This window comes from Strix uralensis, chromosome 27, assembly GCF_047716275.1.
Source record: "Strix uralensis isolate ZFMK-TIS-50842 chromosome 27, bStrUra1, whole genome shotgun sequence".
Taxonomy (NCBI): domain Eukaryota; kingdom Metazoa; phylum Chordata; class Aves; order Strigiformes; family Strigidae; genus Strix; species Strix uralensis.
Genome location: NC_133998.1, coordinates 6,584,113 through 6,607,012, shown reverse-complemented (window position 1 = coordinate 6,607,012; position 22,900 = coordinate 6,584,113). Strand labels below are relative to the sequence as shown.

The 22,900-nt window shown below is 62.3% G+C and overlaps 2 protein-coding genes and 1 non-coding gene across 4 annotated transcripts; 2 read left to right on the top strand and 1 right to left on the bottom strand.

The window, feature by feature from the left end:
• The first annotated feature begins 1,541 nt into the window (after positions 1-1,541).
• Positions 1,542-7,739, top strand: GRIN3B (glutamate ionotropic receptor NMDA type subunit 3B). The gene is made up of 10 exons (XM_074851487.1): positions 1,542-1,997; positions 3,192-3,790; positions 4,200-5,250; positions 5,610-5,755; positions 5,950-6,065; positions 6,275-6,426; positions 6,505-6,669; positions 6,887-6,954; positions 7,077-7,373; positions 7,684-7,739. Exons 1-10 carry the CDS (start codon positions 1,542-1,544, stop codon positions 7,706-7,708), a joined length of 3,075 nt encoding a protein of 1,024 aa, XP_074707588.1. The 3' UTR covers positions 7,709-7,739.
• A 1,283-nt stretch (positions 7,740-9,022) lies between these two features.
• Positions 9,023-22,403, bottom strand: TMEM259 (transmembrane protein 259). Of its 2 annotated transcripts, none has more exons than XM_074851373.1 (11): positions 21,634-22,403; positions 19,094-19,360; positions 18,623-18,791; positions 15,419-15,529; positions 14,006-14,128; positions 13,575-13,675; positions 12,876-12,933; positions 12,513-12,596; positions 11,943-12,075; positions 11,456-11,555; positions 9,023-10,616 (listed from the first exon to the last, which is right to left on the bottom strand). In XM_074851373.1, the coding sequence occupies exons 1-11, from the start codon at positions 21,865-21,867 to the stop codon at positions 9,795-9,797; spliced, it is 2,202 nt and encodes a 733-aa protein (XP_074707474.1). In that variant the 5' UTR covers positions 21,868-22,403; the 3' UTR covers positions 9,023-9,794. The 2 variants fall into 2 exon arrangements, with proteins under 2 accessions (XP_074707474.1, XP_074707475.1); XM_074851374.1 differs by having other exon boundaries at positions 18,677-18,791.
• Positions 22,404-22,735: 332 nt separating this feature from the next.
• LOC141935610 (U6 spliceosomal RNA) lies at positions 22,736-22,842 on the top strand. The gene has a single exon (XR_012626594.1). It is a non-coding gene; the product is annotated as a U6 spliceosomal RNA (small nuclear RNA).
• Positions 22,843-22,900: the final 58 nt, after the last annotated feature.

The window sequence follows — 22,900 nt, the reverse complement described above, 5'->3', positions numbered from 1 at the left end:
TGCCGGGCGCAGGACGGCGATTCCCCGCGGGTCCCCCTGGCGCTGGAGGGGGTCCCCTGCGCCCCCCTGCACCCCCACCCCCCGCAGCGAGCGCAGTTGCTGTGAAGTGCCCTTCAGTAACGCCAGCGCGGCGCAGCCCCCGCTCCTGCCAGCGCCCCAGAGAAAGCTTTTAGCTTAATGAGCGGCTGCTCCTGACGCTGCCGCTCCGCAGGGACACGGGGAGCGGCGGCCCGAGCCGGGGGCTGCGCCGGGAGCGTGTCCCACCCCAGGGAGAGCCCCGAGGGCCCCCCGCCAGGGCCCAGCCCCGAGCCTGCCCTCCCAGTTGTCCCATGCCCTGTCCCAGTTCCCCCAGCGGGGTTCGTGTCAGGGCGCTGTCCTTGGGCAGACCCAGAGGGAGCACCCCGAGTTTTGGGGGGGCTATTTCATCCCAAGAGCCTGTTGTCCCCCCTCCCAGCTCCTGCGTGGGGCCGTGGGTGCTGCTCCGCGTTTGTGCCCAGGGGAAGGGGCTGCCCGGGGCCCTGCGCTCAGGATCCTGCGCCGGGGAGGGGACCAGCACCCCCCGACCCGCGGCCTGGCAGGGTTTGCTCTGACGGCCTCCCCCCTCCGGGCCCTTCTCCGCAGGGGGAATTCATTAGCTCTGACTCATTACATTTCTCTGGTGATCGATACTTTTTGCCAGCTGGTATTTGGCTCCATTACTCGCTTTATTTTTCTTATTAATTTAGCAGAGGCTCTTCGCCTCCCTGGCAGCCGCTGTTTGCGCTCCCGGGAGGGGAGTGAGGAGCCCCCGGGCCGGGCTGGGCCTCGGCTCCCTGGTGCAGATGAGGAGGGTACCCCCCCCCCCCCCCCCTCCAGCGGCAGCAGCGCGAGGCCTTTGCCCCCTCCCCACGCAGCGGGACGGGCCCCGCGGCCCCGGGACCCTCATTTTGAGGCCGCGTCTCTGCGGAGGGATGGGGGGATCCGGTCGTGGCCTTTACCGGGGGGGGGGGGGGGGGGGGGGGGCGGAAATTTACAGCGCCGAGTCCGACTCAGCGACCACCCCGGGAGCCTTTTCCCAGCCCGGGGGGTGGCAGGACCCGGCCGGAGGAGGAAGAGGAGGAGGAGGGAGGTCCCGGTGGTCTAAAGGCAGCCGGGCCCCCCCGGGAACCGCGGGAGTTCCTGTGCCGGGGCCCCTCGTGTTCCCTCCCGGGGGACCCCACGGTCGCAGCCCTCCCGCAGCTGGGGGGGATGCGGGGAGGGAGGGGGGTGCTGCGGGCGTGCCCGGCGCGGCGCTGGCCCGTGTCCGCCGCGACCCACCGGGGCCGGGGGTGCGGGGGCCGCCCCGGACCCTCCCGCTCGGCTCGGGGACGGGGCGGGCGCTGCCCGCGGGGAGCGAGGCGGGTCCCTGCCCGTCCCTGCCCGCACACGCGGGCTGCGGAGCCGGGCGGGGGCCGGTCCCGGTGGGCGCTGCCGCCCCGCCCGCCCGGAGCCGCCCCCGCCCCCGGCCCGCCCCGGCGGGGCGCAGAGCGGCGGGGCCGGTGGCGGGGCCGGCGGCGGGGCCCATGGCGGGGCTGCGGGCGCTCTGGCTGCTGGCGGCGGCGCTGGGGGCGGCGGGGGGGCACCCGCAGCCCTGCCGCGTCCCGGCCCGCCCCGGCCCCGCCGTGCGCCTCGGAGCGCTGCTGCCGCCCGGCCGCGCCCGGCTCCGCGCCGCGCTGCTGAGAGCCGCGGGCACCGGCACCGGCACCGGCACCGGGGGGAGCCCCGGGGGGGGGCCCGGGGGGGCGGCGCTGCCCCACAACCTCAGCCTGGAGGTGGTGGCGGGCGCCCCGGCGGTGCGGGACCCCCGCTCGCTGGCGCGGTGGCTCTGCGGGGCGCTGGGGGGGCGCGGCGCGGCCGCCGTCCTGGCGCTGCCCCGCTCCCGCCGGGAGCTGCTCCAGCTCGATTTCCTCGCCGCCGCCCTCCAGATCCCCGTCGTCAGCCTCCTCGACGGCCGCGGGCCGCTGCCCTTCCGAGCGCAGGTAGGACCCGCACCGGGGGGACCCGCTCCCGCTCGGGCCCCGGCTCCATCCCGCCCCCCACCCCGGCTCTAATCCCGGCTCTATCCCAGCGCCTCATCCTTGCTGCATCCCGGCTCCATCCCGGCTCCTCTCCCGCGGGTCCCCCCTCCCGCTTCCCCTCCCGGCTCCATCCCGACTCCTGTCCCGAGCCTCATCGCGGCTCTATCCCGCGGGTCCCGCTCCCAGCTCAGTCCTGGCTCCTATCCCGATCCCGACTCCGGCTCCAATCCCGGCTCTATCCCAGCCCCTCATCCTTGCTGCATCCCGGCTCCATCCCACCCCATTCCCACCTCCATCCCGGCTCTGTCCTGACCCGCATCCTGGGTCTATCCCAGCCTCGTCCCGGGCACCATCCTGGCCTCATCCTGGCTCTATCCCGGCCCCATCGCAGCTCCATCCCAGCCCCCTCCTGGCCCCTATTCCAGCCCCATCCTGGCTCTATCCCAACCTCCATCCCAGCTCTATCCTGGCTCCATCCCAGCCCCATCTCATCTCTCTCCTGGCCCCTGCCCAGCTCTATCCCAGCCCCATCCCAGCTCCCACTCCAAGGCAACTTCCCTGGCTCCTCCGGCAGCCCCGCGCCCCCCCAGCCCTAGTCCCGACCCCGATCTGGCCCGGGAAGGGCTCCGGGGACGTTCCCTGGCGCTGGATCCCCGCGGTCCCCTGTGCCGCCTGGTTCAGCCCCGCTGCCCCGGGAGCGGCGTCTGTACGCACCGGTGCCAGGTTTCACAGCCTAAACCCTGCCAAGCCGAGACCTGTCCCAGCCCTGTGTCCCTGGGGCTGAATTTGTCCCTTCCCTCGGTCGCATTTGGGCCCCTCCGTGTGTGCGCCTTCCCCCCGTGCGTGAGGGCAGGGGGTGCCCAACCGCTGCCCGGTGCTGATGAACCCTCGTGCCCGCCCAGCCGGGGGTCCCACGGGGGGGTCTCCTCCCTGGGCTCTTCCTCTGGCCCCTGGGCGACCCTCTGGCTCATGGGTGGGTGCAGGGCCAGCACCGGGCAGGAGGAACCATCTACCCAGGCTGGAACAGGGCAGGGACCGGGCAGGGAGCGCGGGGTGGCTCCAGGGTGGGAGGGACCACGTCTGGTGCTGCCTCTGGGCTGGTCCCACGGGCAGGAGCGGGGCAGGGGCACAGCCACAACCCCTCTGTGTCGGCAGAGCCCTTTCCACTTCCACATGGACCGACAGAGCTCGCTGGAGACGCTGGTGGATGTGCTGGTGAGCGTCCTGCGAGCCAACGACTGGCAGGAGACCAGCCTGGTGCTCTGCCGTCCCTGGGACGTCTCCGGCTTCCTCGGCCTCTGGGCCCGCCGCTCCCAGCTCTTCCTCCGCGCCGTCCTGGACCTCGGCTACTTGGACGAACCCAGGGCCACCCGCTCCCTCCGGCAGCACAGGGAGCGCTTCAGGGCCCTCTCCAGCCCCGTGCTGGTGCTCGGCTGCGACCTGCGGCGCGCTCGCCTCGTCTTCGGGGCGGCCGAGGAGCTGGGTCTGCTGCCGCAGGAGTTCCACTGGATGCTGGGCTCCCCGCTCAGCGCCGGCGAGCTGCAGACCGAGGGGCTGCCCCTGGGGCTGTTGGCCTACGGGGAGGTCAACCGGCCGCCGCTGGAGCTCTTCATCGAGGACGCGGTGGAGTTGGTGTCCCGGGCCATCGCCAGCGCCGCCCGCGCGCGCCCCGACCTGGCCCAGCTGCAGACGCTGGTGAACTGCAACGACAGGCACCGGGCGGGCGGCGAGTCCTCGGGGCTCTTCCTCTCCCGGTAAGGGAGGTGCTGTGGGTGCCCCTTTCCCCACCCCAGCTCCATCGTATGGGGGGGCTGTGCCCCAGCCCCGGGATGGGGTGAGGGCAGAGCTGGGGGAACCCGGGGCTCGGGGCGCAGGGTGCGATCAGCTGCCGCTCCCTGTGACACGATTTGTGCCGCCTGCACGGGGGGTGACGTGTCACTTCACATCTCCCTGACGCTGCCCGAGCACGGTTGCTCTATAAATATTAATAACACTCGGCCCTGCCGGCACAGCGAGCTGCAGGGCAGCGGGGCCGGATCCTGCTGCTCCTCCCTGCCCATCGGTGCCCATCGGGCACGTCCTGCTCCCGGCCCCAAGCCCCGTCCCTCGGCCCCTCGCTCCTCCTGGTGACACCGGAGCTGTGACACCTTCCCCTCCCGCCAGGTTCCTGGCCAACACGTCCTTCCACGGACGGACAGGGCCAGTGCGCGTGGAGAACGCGGCGCTGGTGCGCCCGGAGCAGCGGTACCGCATCTGGAGCCTGCAGCGGGACTCGTGGGGGGACCCCACCTGGGTGACGGTGGGGACCTGGCGGCACGGCAAGCTGGAGCTGGAGGAGGGAGCGTGGCAGAGCCACCGCCGGCGCAAGAGCCCCGGTGAGGGGGCCGGGGGGGCCCGTGCGAGGCTGCGGGTGGTGACGCTGGTGGAGCACCCCTTCGTCTTCACCAGGGAGGTGGATGAGGACGGGAGCTGCCCAGCCGGGCAGCTCTGCCTGGACCCTGGCACCAATGACTCGGCCGTGCTGGACGCCCTCTTTGAGGAGCTCGGCGCCGACAACGGCTCGGTGCCGCGGGCGTACAAGAAGTGCTGCTATGGGTACTGCATCGACCTGCTGGAGAAGCTGGCCGAGGACGTGCCCTTTGACTTCGAGCTCTACATCGTGGGCGATGGGAAATACGGGGCCTGGAAGAACGGGCGCTGGACGGGGCTGGTGGGGGACTTGCTCAGCGGCACGGCCCACATGGCCGTCACCTCCTTCAGCATCAACTCGGCACGTAGCAAAGTCATCGACTTCACCAGCCCCTTCTTCTCCACCAGCCTGGGCATCCTGGTGAGGACTAAGGACACGGCGTCGCCCATCGGGGCCTTCATGTGGCCTTTGCACTGGACCATGTGGGTGGGCGTCTTCGTGGCCCTGCACATGACGGCACTCTTCCTCACCCTGTACGAGTGGAAGAGCCCCTACGGCATGACCCCCCACGGCCGCAACCGCATGAAGATCTTCTCCTACTCCTCAGCCCTCAACCTCTGCTACGCCATCCTCTTTGGGCGCACCGTGTCCAGCAAGACGCCCAAGTGCTGCACTGGCCGCTTCCTCATGAACCTCTGGGCCATCTTCTGCCTCCTGGTGCTCTCCAGCTACACGGCCAACCTCGCGGCCGTCATGGTGGGGGACAAGACCTTTGAGGAGCTCTCGGGCATCCACGACCCGAAGGTAGGAGAGTGTCCGAGCGTGGAGGGTCTCCCCAGTCCCGCTCCTGCAGTGCAGCCCCTCCCGAGGCTCTTCCCAGCCCCCCCAGAAGCTTTGTGACCCCCCACCCTGGTGTTTAATCCTGTCCCCAGCCCCAGGGTGGGGGAGAAGCGGGCTGGGGTCACGCTGAGGCTGCCCTTGGCGGGTGGCTCTTTGCCAGACACCCTGCAAGAGCTGCTGCATCTGCCCGGGCTGTCCAGACCCCCCCCTCACCCCCCCCACCCAGGGCTGTGCGTGCTCAGGGCTTGGGGCCGTGTTCCGGGGGGGCCGGGGGCTGTTCCTGCCTGGGCGGGGGGTTCTGATGCTCTGGTGCCTCCTTCCAGCTGCATCACCCCTCGCAGGGCTTCCGCTTTGGCACAGTGTGGGAGAGCAGCGCTGAGGAGTACATCCAGAAGAGCTTCCCCGAGATGCACGAGTACATGCGGCGCTACAACGTCCCCACCACCCCCGCCGGCGTCACCATGCTCAAGTGAGGGGGGGGGGGGTCCCTTCCTTTACCCCTCCCAGGGCAGACATTGCCCCTTCCCTGCAGCCTGGGCACCCCCACCCCGCACACACACACGTTTCCCCCCACCACAACCCCAGGGAGGGGTGTCAGGTTGGGGGGACCCCAGGGAAGGGGGGGGCAGCCCCGTCCCTGAGGGTCCCCCTGTGCTGGTGCAGGACAGAGCCCCCCAAGCTCAACGCCTTCATCATGGACAAGTCGCTGCTGGACTACGAGGTCTCCATCGACTCCGACTGCAAACTGCTCACCGTGGGCAAACCCTTCGCCATTGAAGGTTTGGGGGGGGCCACGGCGGGTGGGGGGGGCGGGCTGCGTGTGTGTCTGTGTGTGTGTGTGTGCGCGTACACACGCGTGTGCTCTGGCTGGGCTGGGGCTGTGCGGGGGGAGGAGGGTGCCTGCTCCAAGGTGGGTGCTGGGGGCTCTGCGCCCCCTCCTCGCCCCAGCGCTGCCGCTCTTTCCCCCCCACCCCCCCCGCTGGGCCAGGCTACGGCATCGGCCTCCCCCAGAACTCGCCGCTGACCTCCAACATCTCCGAGTTCATCAGCCGCTACAAGTCGGCCGGGTTCATCGACCTCCTGCACGACAAGTGGTACAAGATGGTGCCCTGCGGCAAGCGCGTCTTCGCCGTCACGGAGGTGCGGGCGGCCGGGCCCTGGGCTCAGGGGGGGTCTGACACCCCCCCGGCCCAGCCAACACCGCCCCCCTCCCCACAGACCCTGCAGATGGGCATCTACCACTTCTCGGGGCTCTTCGTGCTGCTCTGCATCGGGCTCAGCGGCTCCCTGCTCACCTCGCTGGGCGAACACGTCTTCTACCGCCTCGTCCTGCCCCGCATCAAGCGCAAGAAGAAATTCAACTACTGGCTGCACACGAGCCAGGTGGGGAAGGGGCTCACCCAGCGCCCGAGTGACCCCCCCCTCGCCATGCCCCTGCTCCCGCTTCCCTCACACAACCGCTGCCCTCCCCCAGCCCTGCACCATCACCCCCCACTTAACCCCAGGCCTGTCACCCCCCCACTTAACCCCAGCACTGTCACTCCCCCCCTATAACCCCAGGACCATCACCCCCATCTCACTCTTCCCTTGTTCCCCGCAGAAAATCCACCGGGCTCTGAACACGGGCACGGAGGAGCAGAAAAGCCAGAGGCTGAGCTTGGAGCAGAGGTAGGGCCAGGGCTGGGCTCCTGCCCTGCTCCCATCCTCCTCCTCCTCCTTCCCACCATCCCGGGGGAGCATGGAGGGGCCTCCCAGCTCCCTGCTCAACCCTTCTCCCCCTCCCCAAAAAGCTGCGACCTCCGGGCGGGGCAGCCCTGGGGCGCCCTGCGGAAGGAGCCACGCCGGGTGCGCTTCCAGCTGGACAAAGCCCCCCCCGAGGGCGAGGGGTCCCCGGGGCCCCCCAGGAACGGGCGGGCGCTGCGGCCCCCGGACAGGGCGGCCGGTGAGAGCGAGCTGCGGGAGCTGGAGGAGAAGATCCAGGAGATGCGGGACCAGCTGCGCCTGGCCCTGCTGAGGAAGAGCGAGCTGGTGGCCGCGCTGGGCACCACGAAGAGTGGCCGGACGCCGCCGGCGCCCCGGGACGAGAGGTGACACGGGGCGGGGGGCAGCGCTCACCCCCAAACCACCCCGGGTCGGGCTGCTCCGCGGCGGGACGGGGCGGGGGGTGTCCTGGGGCTGCCCCCTCTTCCTCGCCACCCTCCTCCTGGCACCGGGGGCTCAAGGTGCAGCCTTAGGGGAGGGGGGTTGGTTCCGGGGGAGGCAGCGGGTGGGGGCGAGGCCCCGGCAGCAGCGCTGGTTTTAAACCGTGTAAATAAAGCTGATGGAGGAAAAATAAAGTCTGCGCTTTCGCTTCCAGAGCTGGGGGCCAAGGCAACCCTCCCCCTCCCTCCTCCGCAGGCACACGCCGCCCCCCCAGCCCTGAGGAGGAGGAGGAGGAGGAGGCCGAGACTCCCGGCAGGCGAAGCAGCTCCCGGGCAGCAGAGCCGGGCTGATCCCAGAGCCCCCCCAAACCACCAACGGAGTCTTCCTCGGGCAGACGGCGCGAGGGGGGCGGCCCCGGCCCGTTCTCAGCCCCCGCTGGGAGGGCAGCGGGGCGAGGGCACGACCCACGACCTTCCCTCCCCACGGCCCTGCCGAGCCCCTCGCCGGGACGGGGAGGTGTGTGTGGCCCCCCCTCCCCTGCCCCCGCCCCTCCGAGGAGGAAGGGGGGGCCGCTGGCACCCCAGGAGGGGGCAGGGGCACCCCCAGGGCCCAGCGTTCCCTCACACCTCGACCTGCGGCAGGAACCCAGCACAACCGCTCGCGGGACACCACAGCAGCTGTTCGATACAATATTTATTATTATATACAAACACGTTTTGTACATTAATTAAATAGAATGAACTCTACTCTTCATTCAGCAAATCATTTGGTTTGTCGCCCCCCCCCGCCCCTCCCACCCACCCGCTCCTCGTCAAAGCCCACGGGTCGTCCTGGCTCCCCCCTCGGCACATCCAGTTGCCAACGAGGCCCCTTCCCAGCAGGCTGGTGGCCACAAGCTCTGACATGCTGGTCACCAACAGGCTCCCCCCGTCCCCAGAGCAACACCCGGGGCTTCTTGAGACAAAAAGAAAAAAAAAAGGGGGCACCTGAGTGGGAAATGCAGAGAAAGTGAAGCGGGGGGCTCCAAGCCGGGGCGGTGCCGATGCGGAGACCCTCTGCACAAGAGCCGCGCGAGGGGTGGGCTGGGGGGACGGGCCTGAACTCGGGGACACAGCGACCCAGCTCCCCCCTGAACGCGGAGCAGCCCCCGCGTCCCCTCCCGGCGCTGCCCCTTCCCCCATTTCTCCCCTCTGGGCTCAGCTCTGCAGACACGAGGCGGCTCCCGCTCGGTTACAAGCGTGAACCCCCCTCCAGCCCGTCCCGGGGGGCAGCCGGGCCCCGTCCCACCCCCCCCAGCCCCGGGGCACCGCCGAGGGGTCGGGCAGAGCCGCTTCACCTCTGCTGTGGGGAACCGAGGGAAAAGGAGCCAAAATGTTTTGGCTTTCAGTGTTTTGGTTCTTTGCTAAACCATCTCATGCAACAGTTCACGGGAAGAGCCGATCTCTGCTCCGGGCTGGGGCTGATCCTAAACACAAACGTGTCCAGGGAAGGGCCAAGGCACTCGGAAGCCACCTCCAGCCCCTGGGGCAGGGTCGTAGGGACAGAGCTGCTGCTCCCCGCGCCCCCAAGGTCTCCACAGACACCGACACCGCAGATCAGTTCCCAGCAGCTCTTTATTACTTGAGCCCGGCTGCCTGGGCCAGGAGCTCCAATTTATACCGGCCACGGGCACCCGAGCGAGGCCGACGGCCCGCGGCCCTGGCAGAGGTCAGCGGCAGGAGGGACGGCGCCTCTCTGGGGCGGGGACGGGCCCCGCTGCCGCCGAGCCCGAGCAGCCGCGTCTCTCTGGGGCTGGAAGCTCCAACCTGGACCCGGCAGCTTCCACCCCCAAACCCAGCGAGCCAGGGAAGGTCAAGGACAGAAGAAAATGGGGCTGAACTGCAGCTTCTGCTTTGGTTATTGCCCTGGGGGGAGCAGATCCGGGGAAGGGCTTAAGCTCCTCGTACCCCTTCGGAGAAGGAAAGTTCACCAGGTTTCTGCGGCTCTCCCCGGGGGGGTCAATCCGAACACGTGCTCCCCGTTGCTACGCGGCCACCACATGCGCACGCGTGCTCCGTCCCAGTCAGCTCGTGATCAGCGCTGGGAGCGCAGGGGGCAAAGCTGGGGCAGGGGGGGCGAGGGAAGGCCGGGGGCACTGAGCCGAGTGCGGGGCTGGAGCAGGAGCCTGGCCCGGGGCTGGGGGAGTGAGCGCCTTGTCCCTCCCCCGCGGCGGCCTCCAGGGCCCAGGAGCGCTGGCGGCCCCTTTCCTCTGCCCCAGCCCCTCCGCTAAGAGGAATTGGTGGGTTAAGGATGATGGTGAAGTGAGAAATAGTAACAAACGAAATCCAAACGCCTCCCCGGCAGTCCGGAACGCCCCGAGCAGGGACTCAAGACAGGCTCCTCAAGTCTGGCTCCGGGCAAGGCCTGGAGCTGGGCACGCTGTCGCTCTCCGCCGGCGCGGGGCAGGGGCTGCTCTGCCCCCAGCCCCCCAGAGCCCCCCCCGAGCGTCCGTCTGCCCCCGGCGAGGCGGGGGGGGGCTCCGCCGCGCCGGCGCAGTCCTTGCCGCTGGCATCTGCGTGGTCCTGAGAGCCCGGGGCAGGCTCAGTCTGCTCGGGAGGGGATGGGCTGGGGCTGGCAGCCGCCGCCTCCGGCAGCGGGACCGGGGGCTCTGCGGCGGGGGGAGCTTCTGCTGCAGCCACCACAGAGGCTGAAGTGACCTCGATGGTGATGGAGCCCATGGCTGTCTGCGGGTGGTCGCTGCTGACCCTGATGCGGGCAACCAAACCGGAGGCAGCGGCGGCATCCTGAGGGCCACCGTTGGCCACGGCTTCGTGCACCACGGTCGGCTCCAGCAGGGTAGTGCTCAGGTCGGAGAGAAACGAGGCTTCTGTGACGATGGCGGCCGTCTCGGCTACCCAGTTCAGGTCGCTCCCGACGGAAGCCGCCGTGGCAGCGGCGAGGACGCTGGAGGCCTCGCCGGGAGTCAGGGTGGCCGGGCCACCACTCTCAGCTGAGGGGCCAGCAGGCAGGTGGGGCCGGCGGCCCCCCCCGTCGACGGGGGCAGCTGTAGTGTTGTTGTTGAGGTTGTCCTGGAGCGTGGTCTGCGTGCCCTGGCCCACCTGCTGGTTCTGCAGCAGCATCTCCTGGATCCGGATCTGCTGCAGAATGGCCGGCAGCTCGTAGTGGTGGAAGAAGTAAATCATCGAGTGCTAGAGAAGGCAAAGGGGACAGAGTCACTCACTGGGCCTGGGCCGCGAGCCCAGATGTATCTTAGCCAGCCCTGCTTTCCTCTCGCTGCAAAACCAGCGACTGCACAACTCAGCTGCTGACAGCCGAGGGGTTATCGGAAATTTTGGAAAGATTTATCCCTTCTGCTGCGATTCCTGCAAGCTGCTGTCAGAGCTTTTATAGTTTCTGAAGACAGACAGAGAACAACCCCTCCTCCCTTCTAAGGACCAAGAACAGGAAGGATAAAGGCATTTCTCTGGCCCATCTCAGTCCCCTGTCTCCATCCTGCAGCAGAGAAAGGGGCAGGACAGCAGCCAGAGACACACAGAACGTTTGCTTGAACAGGGATGTTGGAGACGTGGATTTGGAGCTGGTCTTGCCAGCACCTTCACTGCACAGACCTGACCAACTCCTCAGCCTCCGCGGGGAGATGCTCAGTGGCATTTCTGGAAGAAATCCTTCCCTAACGCCTTCCACCACTCACCTGACACCAGCGTATTGTCAGCCATGTGGCTGGATTTCAGCCAGTGACCCAAACGTCCTGCTGTCCAATAGCCACCTCCTGCTGTTGCATTTCCAAACCAGGATCATTTCAATCACTTACATAAAGAAAGATCACTGCTCAAACTCAGCTTGCAAAGGTGTTTGATAAAGCCCAAACTGCAGTTGATTTCCCTCACTTTCTGACAGCACGGCCAGCGCGAGCACTCAGCAATGCAACAGTCTGAACCGCAGGCAGGCAGAGCTCTCTGAGGCAGGCGGAGCGAGCGGGACAGAATTCCCAGGAATTCAGCCCTGCCTGCACACGGCAGCTGCTCACCTGGATGAAGAGCCACGAGGTGACAAGCGCCAGGCTGCTGTACTGCCCGTTGAACCGGTAGTGGTAGGCGTAGAAGGCAAAGTGGTACAGATAGAAGAACCTGGACAGAAAAGCAATAAATATCAGGGTACGTCAAATGGACAGGACAAATGTGAGCTTCCTTCTAGCCCTAACTCCATCCCGAGCTGGGGCGCTTTGTGGGGGGCTGCAGAGTCCCATTAACAGGTCATTAGAATTGCCTCGTTACGAACTGGTCTTCGACAGCGCAAACCAGAGGGCACGCAGAGGGCTGGGGCGATTCTCGAGAGCCGGGCGCGAGGCCCAAAGCGAAGCGATTGCGCTTTGGACCCTGTGACATGCAGGGCAGGTCCCACAGAGACCGGCCGCGGCTCCGGGGTGGGGGGAAAGGCCCTTGCCCGGGGGCGCTGGGGAGGAGCTGGAGCCGCCTTTCCCCAGGCAGCAGAAGGAGATCCCTGCCAGCTCCCACCTGAGCCAGTGCCTCTTGCTCGTGTTGGTGTGGCAGCAGATCGCGTCGTACTGGTCAGCCAGCCAGACGATGAGGATGATGTAGAAGGCAGTTGTGGTGTCGTTGAAGAACTCGGACATGATGGCCTCCATGCCTGCGGGACAGGGGCCGACGTCAGCACGCCGCAGGCAGAGCCCAGACCGCAGCAGGTAACGCAGCGGCGAAGGGCCGACCCCCGCGCAGCCCGTGGGACCGGCTGGCTCCGGGCAGCGTGTGGGGCAGATGGGTTCTGTTGTTTGTGTTTTAAATTCAAACTGTGCTAATGCAACGTGGGCACAGAAGCGTGAATCTGAAATGAACTAAAGGGACAGATAAAGCTCCAGTTTATGCGATTTCCAAACGAGCTGCTTTCCCAGGGGACCCAGAAGGACAATGCAGCTCACTGTGCCATCAGATTCCAGAGCCTTCCCCCTCGTGATGAGCAGAGGCACCAACCACCTGCCGTGGCCAGGCCAGAACAGGGAATTACACTTTCCACGGATCCCAAAGGGACTCGCTGCAGGCGCACAGGCAGCGAGTTAACGTCCTTACCTACTAGAGCCAGAATGACAGTGAGGAGCGGAGCCGCAGGGAACGCAATGGTCATGTTCATCTCCAGCATCTGCAACAGGTCAACTGCAAGGAGGAAAGCACACGGTAACCCCAAGTGGACACGGGGCCACAGAACCCTCTGCCCCCACGCTGCTCCCTGCTCAGCAGGGTGAAGTCCACTGTCCCTCGTCGAGAGACAGAACAGCTCTCGCGAGCACGGGGACAGGGGGACGGGGGGAACATCCCCTGCACAGCTACACACAGGTCCCTTCTCAACAACAACAGTCAGCAGGGTGTACAGGACACACTGCGCGGGAGCAGGCAGTGTCCAGCACACCCGAAATCCCTCAGAAAAATCCTTACCAATGAAGACAAAGATCTGATGGTGCGAGTAGCGCAACAGCATCGAGACGGACAGAGTCTGAAACACGAGAACAGGGGCCGGTGTTAGAGCCCCGCATGGGCAGGGAGCCGCTTCCAGCGTCCCGCGACGGCAGAGCCCCCCACGCCAGGCACGTCCCGCGCTCGTTAGAGCAACACAGACCCATTTCCCAAAGAGCCTAACACCCCTCCAACAGTCGCCCAGCACCGCCCCCTCCCCTCTCACTGGTTACGGCACAAGGAGCTGCGTCGGCGGACGGTCAGACACCAAGGGGAACCGTCACCCAAGACTACAAACACAGGCTCAGTTATCACCTGGGATCTTCTCTAATACTTATCTGCAACCACCTCGTCTCACACAGTCACAGGAGACTTGATCACTCCTGGCAAATTAGTTAGGCCTGGTCTTAAAGGCCTCAGAGGACAAACTTCTGCACCCCGGGCCTCGGCAGCCTGAGTGCTTTAACCACCCCTGGAGACTCTCTAACCTGAATCTCCCTTTTGGGAGTTTGGTTCAGCTCCTCTGTTTGTCTCACTGTTAGGACTTTAAGAACGCACATTAACACCCCCACAGAGTAGAACCTCGTACCCAGCAGCTCTGAAAGCCGGTGAGAGCTCAGGCCTGTGCTCTTACAGCACCCGGCTCAGCGCCGGGGCAATGCCCAGCTCCAGTTGACTTACAAATATGACCATGATGACAAAGGCTGCCAGGTAGGAAGTCCTGGCCATCCACATGCTGACGAAGCGATAGTGCTCCCCAGACACCACATTGCGAAGGAAACCTGGAGAGAAGAACCCAACAAACACACGAGCTCAGTGTGATTAACCCGCAAACTCAGAACAAACTTCCTGCGCCTTCTAAAGGAACAGGACACGCGAAGCCACGGCGACAGCTCTCCCAGCAGCACCCTCATTGTGATGCAGTGCCATAAGGTAGGAAATCACGTTTGCAGACACCTCTCCCCTCAGGCTCGTTTCATTTTGTCCTTCACAATAACATCTCTACACAACACAGGGAACCGTTCCCTGCACTGGGGATTAATCAATAGTCAGAAGATGATCTTCATGCATCCGGAGAAAAAACAGCTGAAAGCCATTCCTCCGAGCCTTACCTTTGTTTTCTTCATTTTCAGCCAAAGCTTTGACACTTGACATCAGGATGTCATCGTAACCCAGGAACTCATCCAGCAACAGGCGACTGAACCTGTCCCCAAAGCACTGATCCCTGGTTGGATCTAGAGAGGAGACAAAAACCCGTTCAGACTGTTCATACCAGCCACAGGGGCAGCGAGGCAAACACCACCCAGGGCCAGCACCCAGGGCCAGCACCCAGTCTTCTCATAACTCCAAAGGACACAGCTGCCAACAGACGTGTCTGTGCTCAGACCTTTGGCTGTACAACTAAATCGGGCAGGACTGGGAGGGAAAATGTCACACCCTGACAAATCTGGCCATGCTGTCAAAATGCTCATGTCAGTCAGGCCCCACGAATTACACCAGGGCTGTCGCACTCACTGCTGGCACAGGCACAAAGGGAATTTGCCTTCTAGGCTTGGACTATCTCCCTAGGCTCACCCCAGCTAACGTCCCAGAGAAACAAGTTCTGGGAAGGCTCAAGAGGGCCAGGCCGAGACTTTTTAGCCACCAGCTGGCCTCGGCATGACCCTGCTGGGGCCCATCACCCCCCTCAGCGAAGGACAGGCAAACGCCTCCCCAGGGCTCTGGGCACTAACGGCTCTTCCACTCCTCTCCTGAAGCTGGTACTGCATTCCACTGCACATCAGCTTGTAAAAACAACCCAAATCTAAGCAAAACAGGAAGCATGAATACACATAATTTTTTGGTAAATTACTAGGATACTTTTGAAGGAATTTGTCTAGCTGAATTGGAAAACCCAGGTCAGTAAATTGACTTTTACCATGGAAACTGCCCATGAGCTATACAGGATAACTGCTTAATACTCCAGCCCAGCTGTAATTCAGTTTGACTAGGAGTAAGTCACGAAATCTAGTCTGACTGCTGCACTAACAGCTCGTTACAGCTCAATTAAGTTCACAGGCATGAGGAGGTTTGAGACCGTATTCCTGACTTGGGCAGGTTTTAATGGAGCAAACGCAGGCGAAGGGTCTGCGGGTGCCAACAGGGGCACAAAGGTTGCCGAGACAGCGCTAAGCAGCTCCGCTCGCTCTGGCCCGGCACAGGCGCCGTCGCTCTCGCGCTGGGCTCTAACACTGCGCTGCCGCTGCTCCACCCTGAGCCCGGATCTTCACTTCCCCCCTCTGTGAGAAAACTGCGCTGGCCCTAACATCAGCGCTCACCAAAACAGGCTCCACCATCTCACACGACTGCTCTGGGACAGGTGTGACCCACTAAAGCCATAAAGACCCAGGAAAGTTCTCCCAGGTGGAAAATGAGCGCTGTCACCTGTGACAAATAGTTTCCACAAGACGGCAGAGGAAGGGGCGCGGGGGTACCCCTGCAGAGCGCTCGCCCCCCGCGCAGAGCGCGCTGGCTCCCGCACTCACCCAGCGTCACCACCATGACCGGGATGCTGAGGCGCTGCCGAGTGCTCTGCGACAGGCGCAGGAACCCGTACTCCAGCGAGTACTCCACGATGTACTCCTCCTGCGGCCACACTGCGGGAGAGGGCGGGAGGAGACTCAACAGCGGGGCTTGCAAACAATTACCAAGGAGAAACAGCACCTCTGGATTCCCTCCCTCCCTCCCACCACATTCTTGAAAAGAGAATCAGTTGCAAACACAGCCTCTAGGCTTCCTTCAATTAAAGACAAATCAATACAAATTCTTTGAAATTGCAGCCCAATCCCTTGACATTAGTCCCTAATGTGAAACTTCTGGGAAAGCTTCAGGGCAGCGGCTCCAAGCTCTGGCGAGCATCTGCCCCCATCTTTGCCTGGCGAGCCCCAGAGCACTTGTTCTTGCTCTGTTCAATTTCTGCTTTCTGGGTTCTTTAGGGAACAGCAGGAAAATGTAACTTTAAACCTTGTGGTGGTTTAAACCTGCTCGGCAGGCAAACCCCACGCAGCCACTCACCCACCCTCCCGGGGGACGGGGGGGAACTGGAAGGGTGAAGGTAAGGAGACTCGTAGGTTGAGATAAAAACAATTTAATAATTGAAATAAAATGAAATTGATAGTAATAATAGAATATACCGATGAGTGACGCACACTGTGATCGCTCACCCCTGTCGACCGGTGCCCAGCCCGTTCCCAGCGAGCGAACCCAGAGAAGGGAAAATCCAGAAACCACAATCCTGGAAGAGGGAGCGAGCAGCTCCCCGGCCGCCCTCCTCTACCCACTGAGCGCGACGCCGGGCGCTGGGGAATGTTCCCTTGGCCAGGCTGGGTCCAGGGCTCTGGCCGTGCCCCCTCCCAGCTTCTCGTGCACCTGCGCACGGGCAGGACACGGGGAGCTGGAAAGTCCTTGATTTCTGAGCAGCAGCTGAAAACATCAGTGTTATTGACGTTCCTCTCATACCAAAGCCCACAGTGAACCCAAAACACAGCACTACTCTCCCCACTACGATGACAAATTAACTCTACCCCAGCTGAAACCAGGACACACCTGCTGAGCACAAGTGAACGCAGGGCACGAGCACTGCGCTTCTCAGGAGACCCGTCACTGCTGCAACCGCAAATCTCAAAACTAAAGGCAGGAGCGGTTACGCCTTTCCAGAAACGTGGTGGTGCCTGAAGTTTCCTTGATTTTTTTTTTTTTTTTGAAGAAAGTTTCAAAATATATGCTTTTTGCTACATCATCTCTGAAAGGACAAAACTTCCTGCTACGTCGGAGCCAAGCAATTTAATCCCTGATCTCTCAAGCTGTCACAGCGTATCTTGCAAGAGGCGAGGGGAGGCGGCTGTCAGGCGTCTCGCAACACAGCAGAGGAGTTAAAAGGATCCAATAACTCAAAAGGAATGTACCTGCCTCTTCTGACTTACAGCGACACACCAGCAACAGCAGAGCCCACCTCCCCGCCTCGGATCCCACTTCTCGGGCAGCAAACACAGGCTGCTGTGTTTGTTTCATCTTTTGTTTCCATTATAAAATGGTTTTAAGCTCAAATGGAAAACGTGTTTAAATATCTTTTGTATCAGAAAACATTCTTCCACGGTAAAATATTCTGTCTAAACATGAAATTTGGTGTACTTGTAACACAAGAAACCTGGACAAAACCAATAAAACCAGGTATGTGGGGATTTGGGACCCATTTGAAAAGATCAATGTTTTAATTACGTTGGGAAGCAGCACAATCCTCCCCCCCCCCCCCCCGCTGCTGGACCATCTCCAGCCGGCGCTCAGCACACCAAGGCACAGCACAACGTGACTCCCTTACAGAACTTAGGCCACTATTAATAAAGGGATTGCACCAAAAACATTTACTGTTTTCTAGTCTTATGTGACTTAATGACCTTAAATTCAGGACTAATGAGTTCTGGGTCAGCCTCAAGCAGAACCACTGCACGACCACGGGAACGTGCCGCTGCAGTGCCCAGTCTCACAGTCCTCCCCGGCCACAACACCCAGTACTTCTGAAGAGCAGAGAATTCCAGTCTTTCCAGGGGTAAAAGTGTAGGTGAAAAAGGCAAATTAAATAAGAATCCAATTGCCTTGTCTCAACATAAATACATTTTAATAGATTTCCTGCCCTAACCACTAGAAACAGAAGTTTTCCAACACTGGAATTCCATTTTGAATAATACAAAGCCACTAAATCTCCCTCTAGAGTTTATGAGACATTATTAGCAGCTTAAGTCATGCTGGAACAGGGGAGGAATAAAGCAGGACGCTGTCCTGAACAATGCAGAACAGCAGCGCTCTATCTCGCAATCCACTAAAACTTGTTTGGTGGCTTTCAGGATTAATTAGCTGTTCCAAGTACTGGTGTTGACTCAAAGACCCAAAATCCAGCCCAAACCCTGTTAATACACGGAGGAATGCGCGCTGTCAGTGGGATCCCTGCAGATCTCACCTCCCCTGTGAGGACAGGCTGGGAGAGTTTCCCCCCAACTGGAGAAGAGAAGGCTCCGGGGAGACCTTAGAGCAGCCTCCCAGGACTGAAAGGGGCTACAGGCAAGAGGGGAGGGACTCTTGATCGGGGGGAGGGATAGGACAAGGGGTCACACTTTTAAACTGACAGAGGGGAGATTCAGATTAGATATCAGCAAGAAATTCTTTCCTGTGAGGGTGGTGAGGCCCTGGCACAGGTTGCCCAGAGAAGCTGTGGCTGCCCCCTCCCTGGAAGGGTTCAAGGCCAGGTTGGACGGGGCTTTGGGCAACCTGGGCTAGTGGAAGGTGTCCCTGCCCGGGGCAGGGGGTGGCACTGGGTGGGCTTTAAGGTCCCTTCCAACCCAAACTGTTCCCTGATTCTGTGACCTCAAGAGGACAGCGAACGGCTCAGAGGAGGGAGGTTCACATTCATCTGAGATACCTGGCACCAATCACCGCAGAAACACAACGCCAGACCACGAGGCTTCAGCAAATTCTACAGCCCAGACGACCCCCAACTCCCGGCCTCCCTCCAGCCACAGGAAAGATCTTGTGGATCTACTGTTAGTATTGACAAGATTAACCCCCGGTGAACGCGTCAGGGGAGACATTTCAGGTTACCACAGACGTGCCCAGAGAAGCCAGAAGGAACGGAACGTGCAGGGGTGCGCGGGGCAGGGGAAGGGGAGAGCTCGGGTAGCAGCGTAAGCGGTCTTTACCTGCTCTGGCTAGCATCTCAAACTCGGACACAGTCTCCCGCAGAGGCTGCATACCTTTAGCGGCTGCTTCGCTAAACGAGAACTCCTGGCTTTCGTTGTGGGTCAGTGCCTCGGTGCTGCTCACCCGGGATGGCTTGAGGAACACCCTGGGCTCGATATCCAGCTCAAACTGTTGGAAAACCGCGGCAGGGAAAGTCACGTCAGCAGCTGCTCCAGCTCCGGCCTCCTGCGCTCCCCCCGTGCCCCCAGCGAAGGCCTCCGCTGCCAAAAGGAGGACAAGAGAGGCCACTCTTGGGCTTTAATTTCTGTCTTAACCCATCAGACACTAATGTGGAGATTCAGGAAAAGCCAAGGAGCACACCCCGTTTCTGGGTGACTGAGGGATCACAGAGGGACTGTGAAATGGTTTATTTCTCCCCAAACCGACACCTGGGTTCCCATCTCCTGTGTACCCAGGGAACGCATCTTTACCTTGATAGAGCTGTTTTCAAACATATCCACAGTCATTTCCTCCTCTTCTTCCTCCTCTTCCTCAGCTGTGGATTCAACCACCATTCCCGGGAACTTCTCAACACCACAGAATTGCAGGAAGATGGGGGCTCGGCTCGAGTTGCGCTGGATTTCCACCCGCAAGATGCCATCGCGTGGCCATTTATCTCGCACGTGCTCCAGGCAGTTAATGGGCGAGCGGGAGAAGGCGATGTGGATGTAAGCCAGGATGAAGAGCACGAAGAGAGCCTACACACAGCAAGAAACAGAGCAGAGACCATCAGCCCAACCAGCCCTGGCCTGCTTAGAGACTCCCCAGTTTTAACCGTCTCTTCTTTGCCCATAAAGACACGTTCCTGTGGTCGTGCAGTGGTTCTGCCTGATGCTGACCCAAAAGATTAATCCGGACAAACGAATTTGCAAGTGGACAAGAACTTTTATGCTTCCCAACCCCAGTGGTCTCTGCATCAACAACAGCCCAGAATCAGGCAATTTCAGCACTGCCGTATCAACAGGGGAACGCGCCAAAGCCAGCAGCAAGAACATCCTCCTCCTGTTGACAAGACCAGAGCTGCCACCGAGACCTGTGCAGAACACGCGTCCTGCTGAAAGTGCAGCTCAGGCACAGGCCCCAGCGCCGCGCAGGCTCCTGCAAACCTCCACCGGCCCCACAACGGCGGCACCGCAGACAAACCGACCAGACACAGCACCGGCGCGTGACGGGGCTCCGAACATTATTGAAGGAAACAGAAACACACCCGTGGCTTTCAGCCGTTCCCTCCTCAGCACAAAGCATCTCCCGTTGAAGCCCGGGGAAGGCTGCCCACCTTTACAAAGGCAGAATAAAGCCAACCTCAACGAAAGATGATCCACCACTAGACCAGGACACTCCAGGCCATGGCAGAACCGCCAGCTCCAGGTCCGCCACTCGCCGCTGCGAGGCGCAGGCTCTGCCACGGCGCAGGCCGAGCTGGGCTCACGGAGCATCGCCACTCCCTCGCCCTGGCTCTCCCTGAGGAACAGCTATAAAGCCACAGCAAAACTAAGTGGACTAATAAAATCCGTTCCCTACAGTGAAGATAATAAATCTAGCACAGTGTTACCCAACGCTGTCCAAAGTTCACAGCTGAAAGCTCTGAGAACCGCCGGCACAGTGCGTGCTACAGCTGAGCTTTGTACACGCGCCTTCCAGCTGCATTAAGATGCTCGTTCCTAATTAAACCAGCTGTCCTCGCTCCATATCGCTCCTGACCTATTTGCTGTGAATAAACAGACTGGTAAACACCTCGTCTGCAGAGGAGCTGCACAGGAAGACACCAGGGGAGGTAAAGCAGAAACGCTCCCTCGTTGCAGGAGGAGCCGCGGCGAAGCCGGCAGAGCCACGACCAGTTTCTGGACTCTGTGAGCAGCAGGACCACGGACTCCGACCTCACCTCCCACCGCTACCCTGCGCCCAGAGCTGAGACCAGGCTGGAGCCTGGCTGCCTCCTGACCCTGCAGGCAGGAGCCGGCGGTTCTCTGCGGACGCCCTGTGAATACTCCTACTCCTCGGGAGCGCTTTGATCAAGAGCAGACAGCAGCAAGAACCGCTACTGCCAACCACTCGCTCTGCCCCACAGCCTCGCCGTTAGCACCATCCCTGTCCCACTCTCCCTGCCCCTATCCAGTTATACAACGGGGAAAAAAAAAGAGAGCGCTGGGAAAACCCTTAATGTTTCTGGGGAGGGGAGAAAAAGTCTACGTGCAGTATGAGACAAATTGTCCTAAATGTTTTCTTGCTTTAAGCAGCTGAATTTTAGAAACTGAGAGCAGAAGCACACTGTTGTCATGCACCAAGCTCCTCTTCCCCCTTCCCCTTTCTCTGATTTCCCACACTGGTGCTGACGAGAAGCGTCACCGTGCGCCCCAGAAGCTGCGGGGCAGGATTTAACCTACGGACAGTTCACCCCGCGGGCACCGACGGGCCCCTCTGCGGGTCAATCCTGCACCCACCCCAACAAGAACACATGCGGGTTTTCACCCTGTTGTGTAGAAGTGTGACAGTGCACAGGCACAGTCGAGGGCTGAAAAGAAATGGGGTTAAAATGGGGTAAAATGTCTGGAAAAGACAAGACTCCCACAATCAAATCTCTCACATATGCAATGCATCCCAAACCAGCGATTGCTTGGACACAGAACCACAAATCTTTCACACCCACATCCCTGGACCTGACCCACACCAGCCTGGCTGCCCCACGAGCTGGCTCACAGATTTCCTTTTTATTTCCAGACCCGGTGCCAGAGCTCTGATGGTGCGGGGAGCACACAGATCCTTACAACTATTCACGTCTTTCTCCCAGAAGAGCGGCCCATGGGAGCTCAGCGGACAGCTTGGGGGAGGTGACCCAACCACAGGCCATGACCTCTGGCAGAGACAAGCTTTTTTGTGTTTGTAAGGAAATTTATGCCTTAGCGCCTGACCACAGGCTACTGAGAGGAGCGTCCGCTCCTCCCCATAAAGCCCCCGAAAAGCTGCCCCTCACCTTGAGGAGGACAAAGAACTCGAAGACACGGCGGAAGGAGGGCGGGAAGAGGCGAGCGTAGGTCACTGCCATCTTGAAGAAGAGCGCGTGGAAGAGACGATCGCGCACATTGATCAAGGGGTTCTGGTTGAGGTTGGGATTGCGGACGCCCCGGTTGTTCCCCCCGGCAGCCCCGCCGCCCCCGGTGTTGTTGGCCGGGTGGTGGTTGTTGGCGTTCGGCTGGTTCTCGGACATCCTGGTGCCGGCGGCCGGGAGCCGAAGGGCGCTGGCGGTGCTGACCTGGGCCGGAGGAGCCGTTCCTCCTCCGCACAGCGGACCTGGGGCCGGGCGGCCGCCCCGGAGGGGGACGCGGGGCGAGGGGTCAAGCGCAGCCTCCGGGAGACGGGGGGGAAGCCCCGGGCCGGGAGCCGCTCGGTGCGGGGTGCCGGGCGGGCGCTGCCCCCGTCCCGCTCTCCCCAGGGGCCGCCGCCCTGGGCCCGGCCCGGCCTCCTGCGCGCAGACGCCTCCCAAGCGGACGGCGGGTCAGGCCCGGCGGGGCCCTGGCCAGGCCCCGGGGGTCAGCGGGCCGCTGCCTCGGCGGGGCCCGGGAGCGGCGCGGCCCGAGCAGGCCCAGCGGGGACGCGGCTCCTGGGCCGGCCCCGCGGCCATGGGAGACCCGTTACCGGCGCGGCCCGGAGCGCGGCGGGCGCCTCGGCCGATCCTGGCGCGGCGCGGTGCAGAGCGGCCCAGGCCCGGCCCTCAGCGCGCCGCCGCCATCTTCCTCCGCCGGCACCAACGAGGGCGGCAGGGCGCCTGCGCGAGCGGCCGCGGGGAACTCTGGGACGGTGGAGGACAAACCGCGCCCCGGCCCCGCCCCGGTATGCAAATTAGGGAATGTCCCGTCATGCACCGCGCGCAGAAGGCCGCTCTGCGCGGTATCTCCGCCTGGAAACGCCGAGATTTTTGACAGAAAGGAGGCTCAAGAATAGCAAAACATATGATAATACCTTCAGGATATGGTTCTGTGAAGAGAGACACAGAAATCCGAGACAAAAAGATCACCATAATGCAAAAATTTCTCAATGAGAGAGGTTCAAATACCGTCGCGGGCACAGTAACATTCGTGCTCGCTTCGGCAGCACATATACTAAAATTGGAACGATACAGAGAAGATTAGCATGGCCCCTGCGCAAGGATGACACGCAAATTCGTGAAGCGTTCCATATTTTTTTCACTCGGCAAACGCAACCCCCCAACCCCGGGGGGACCCTTTTGAGCCCCCGCTCCG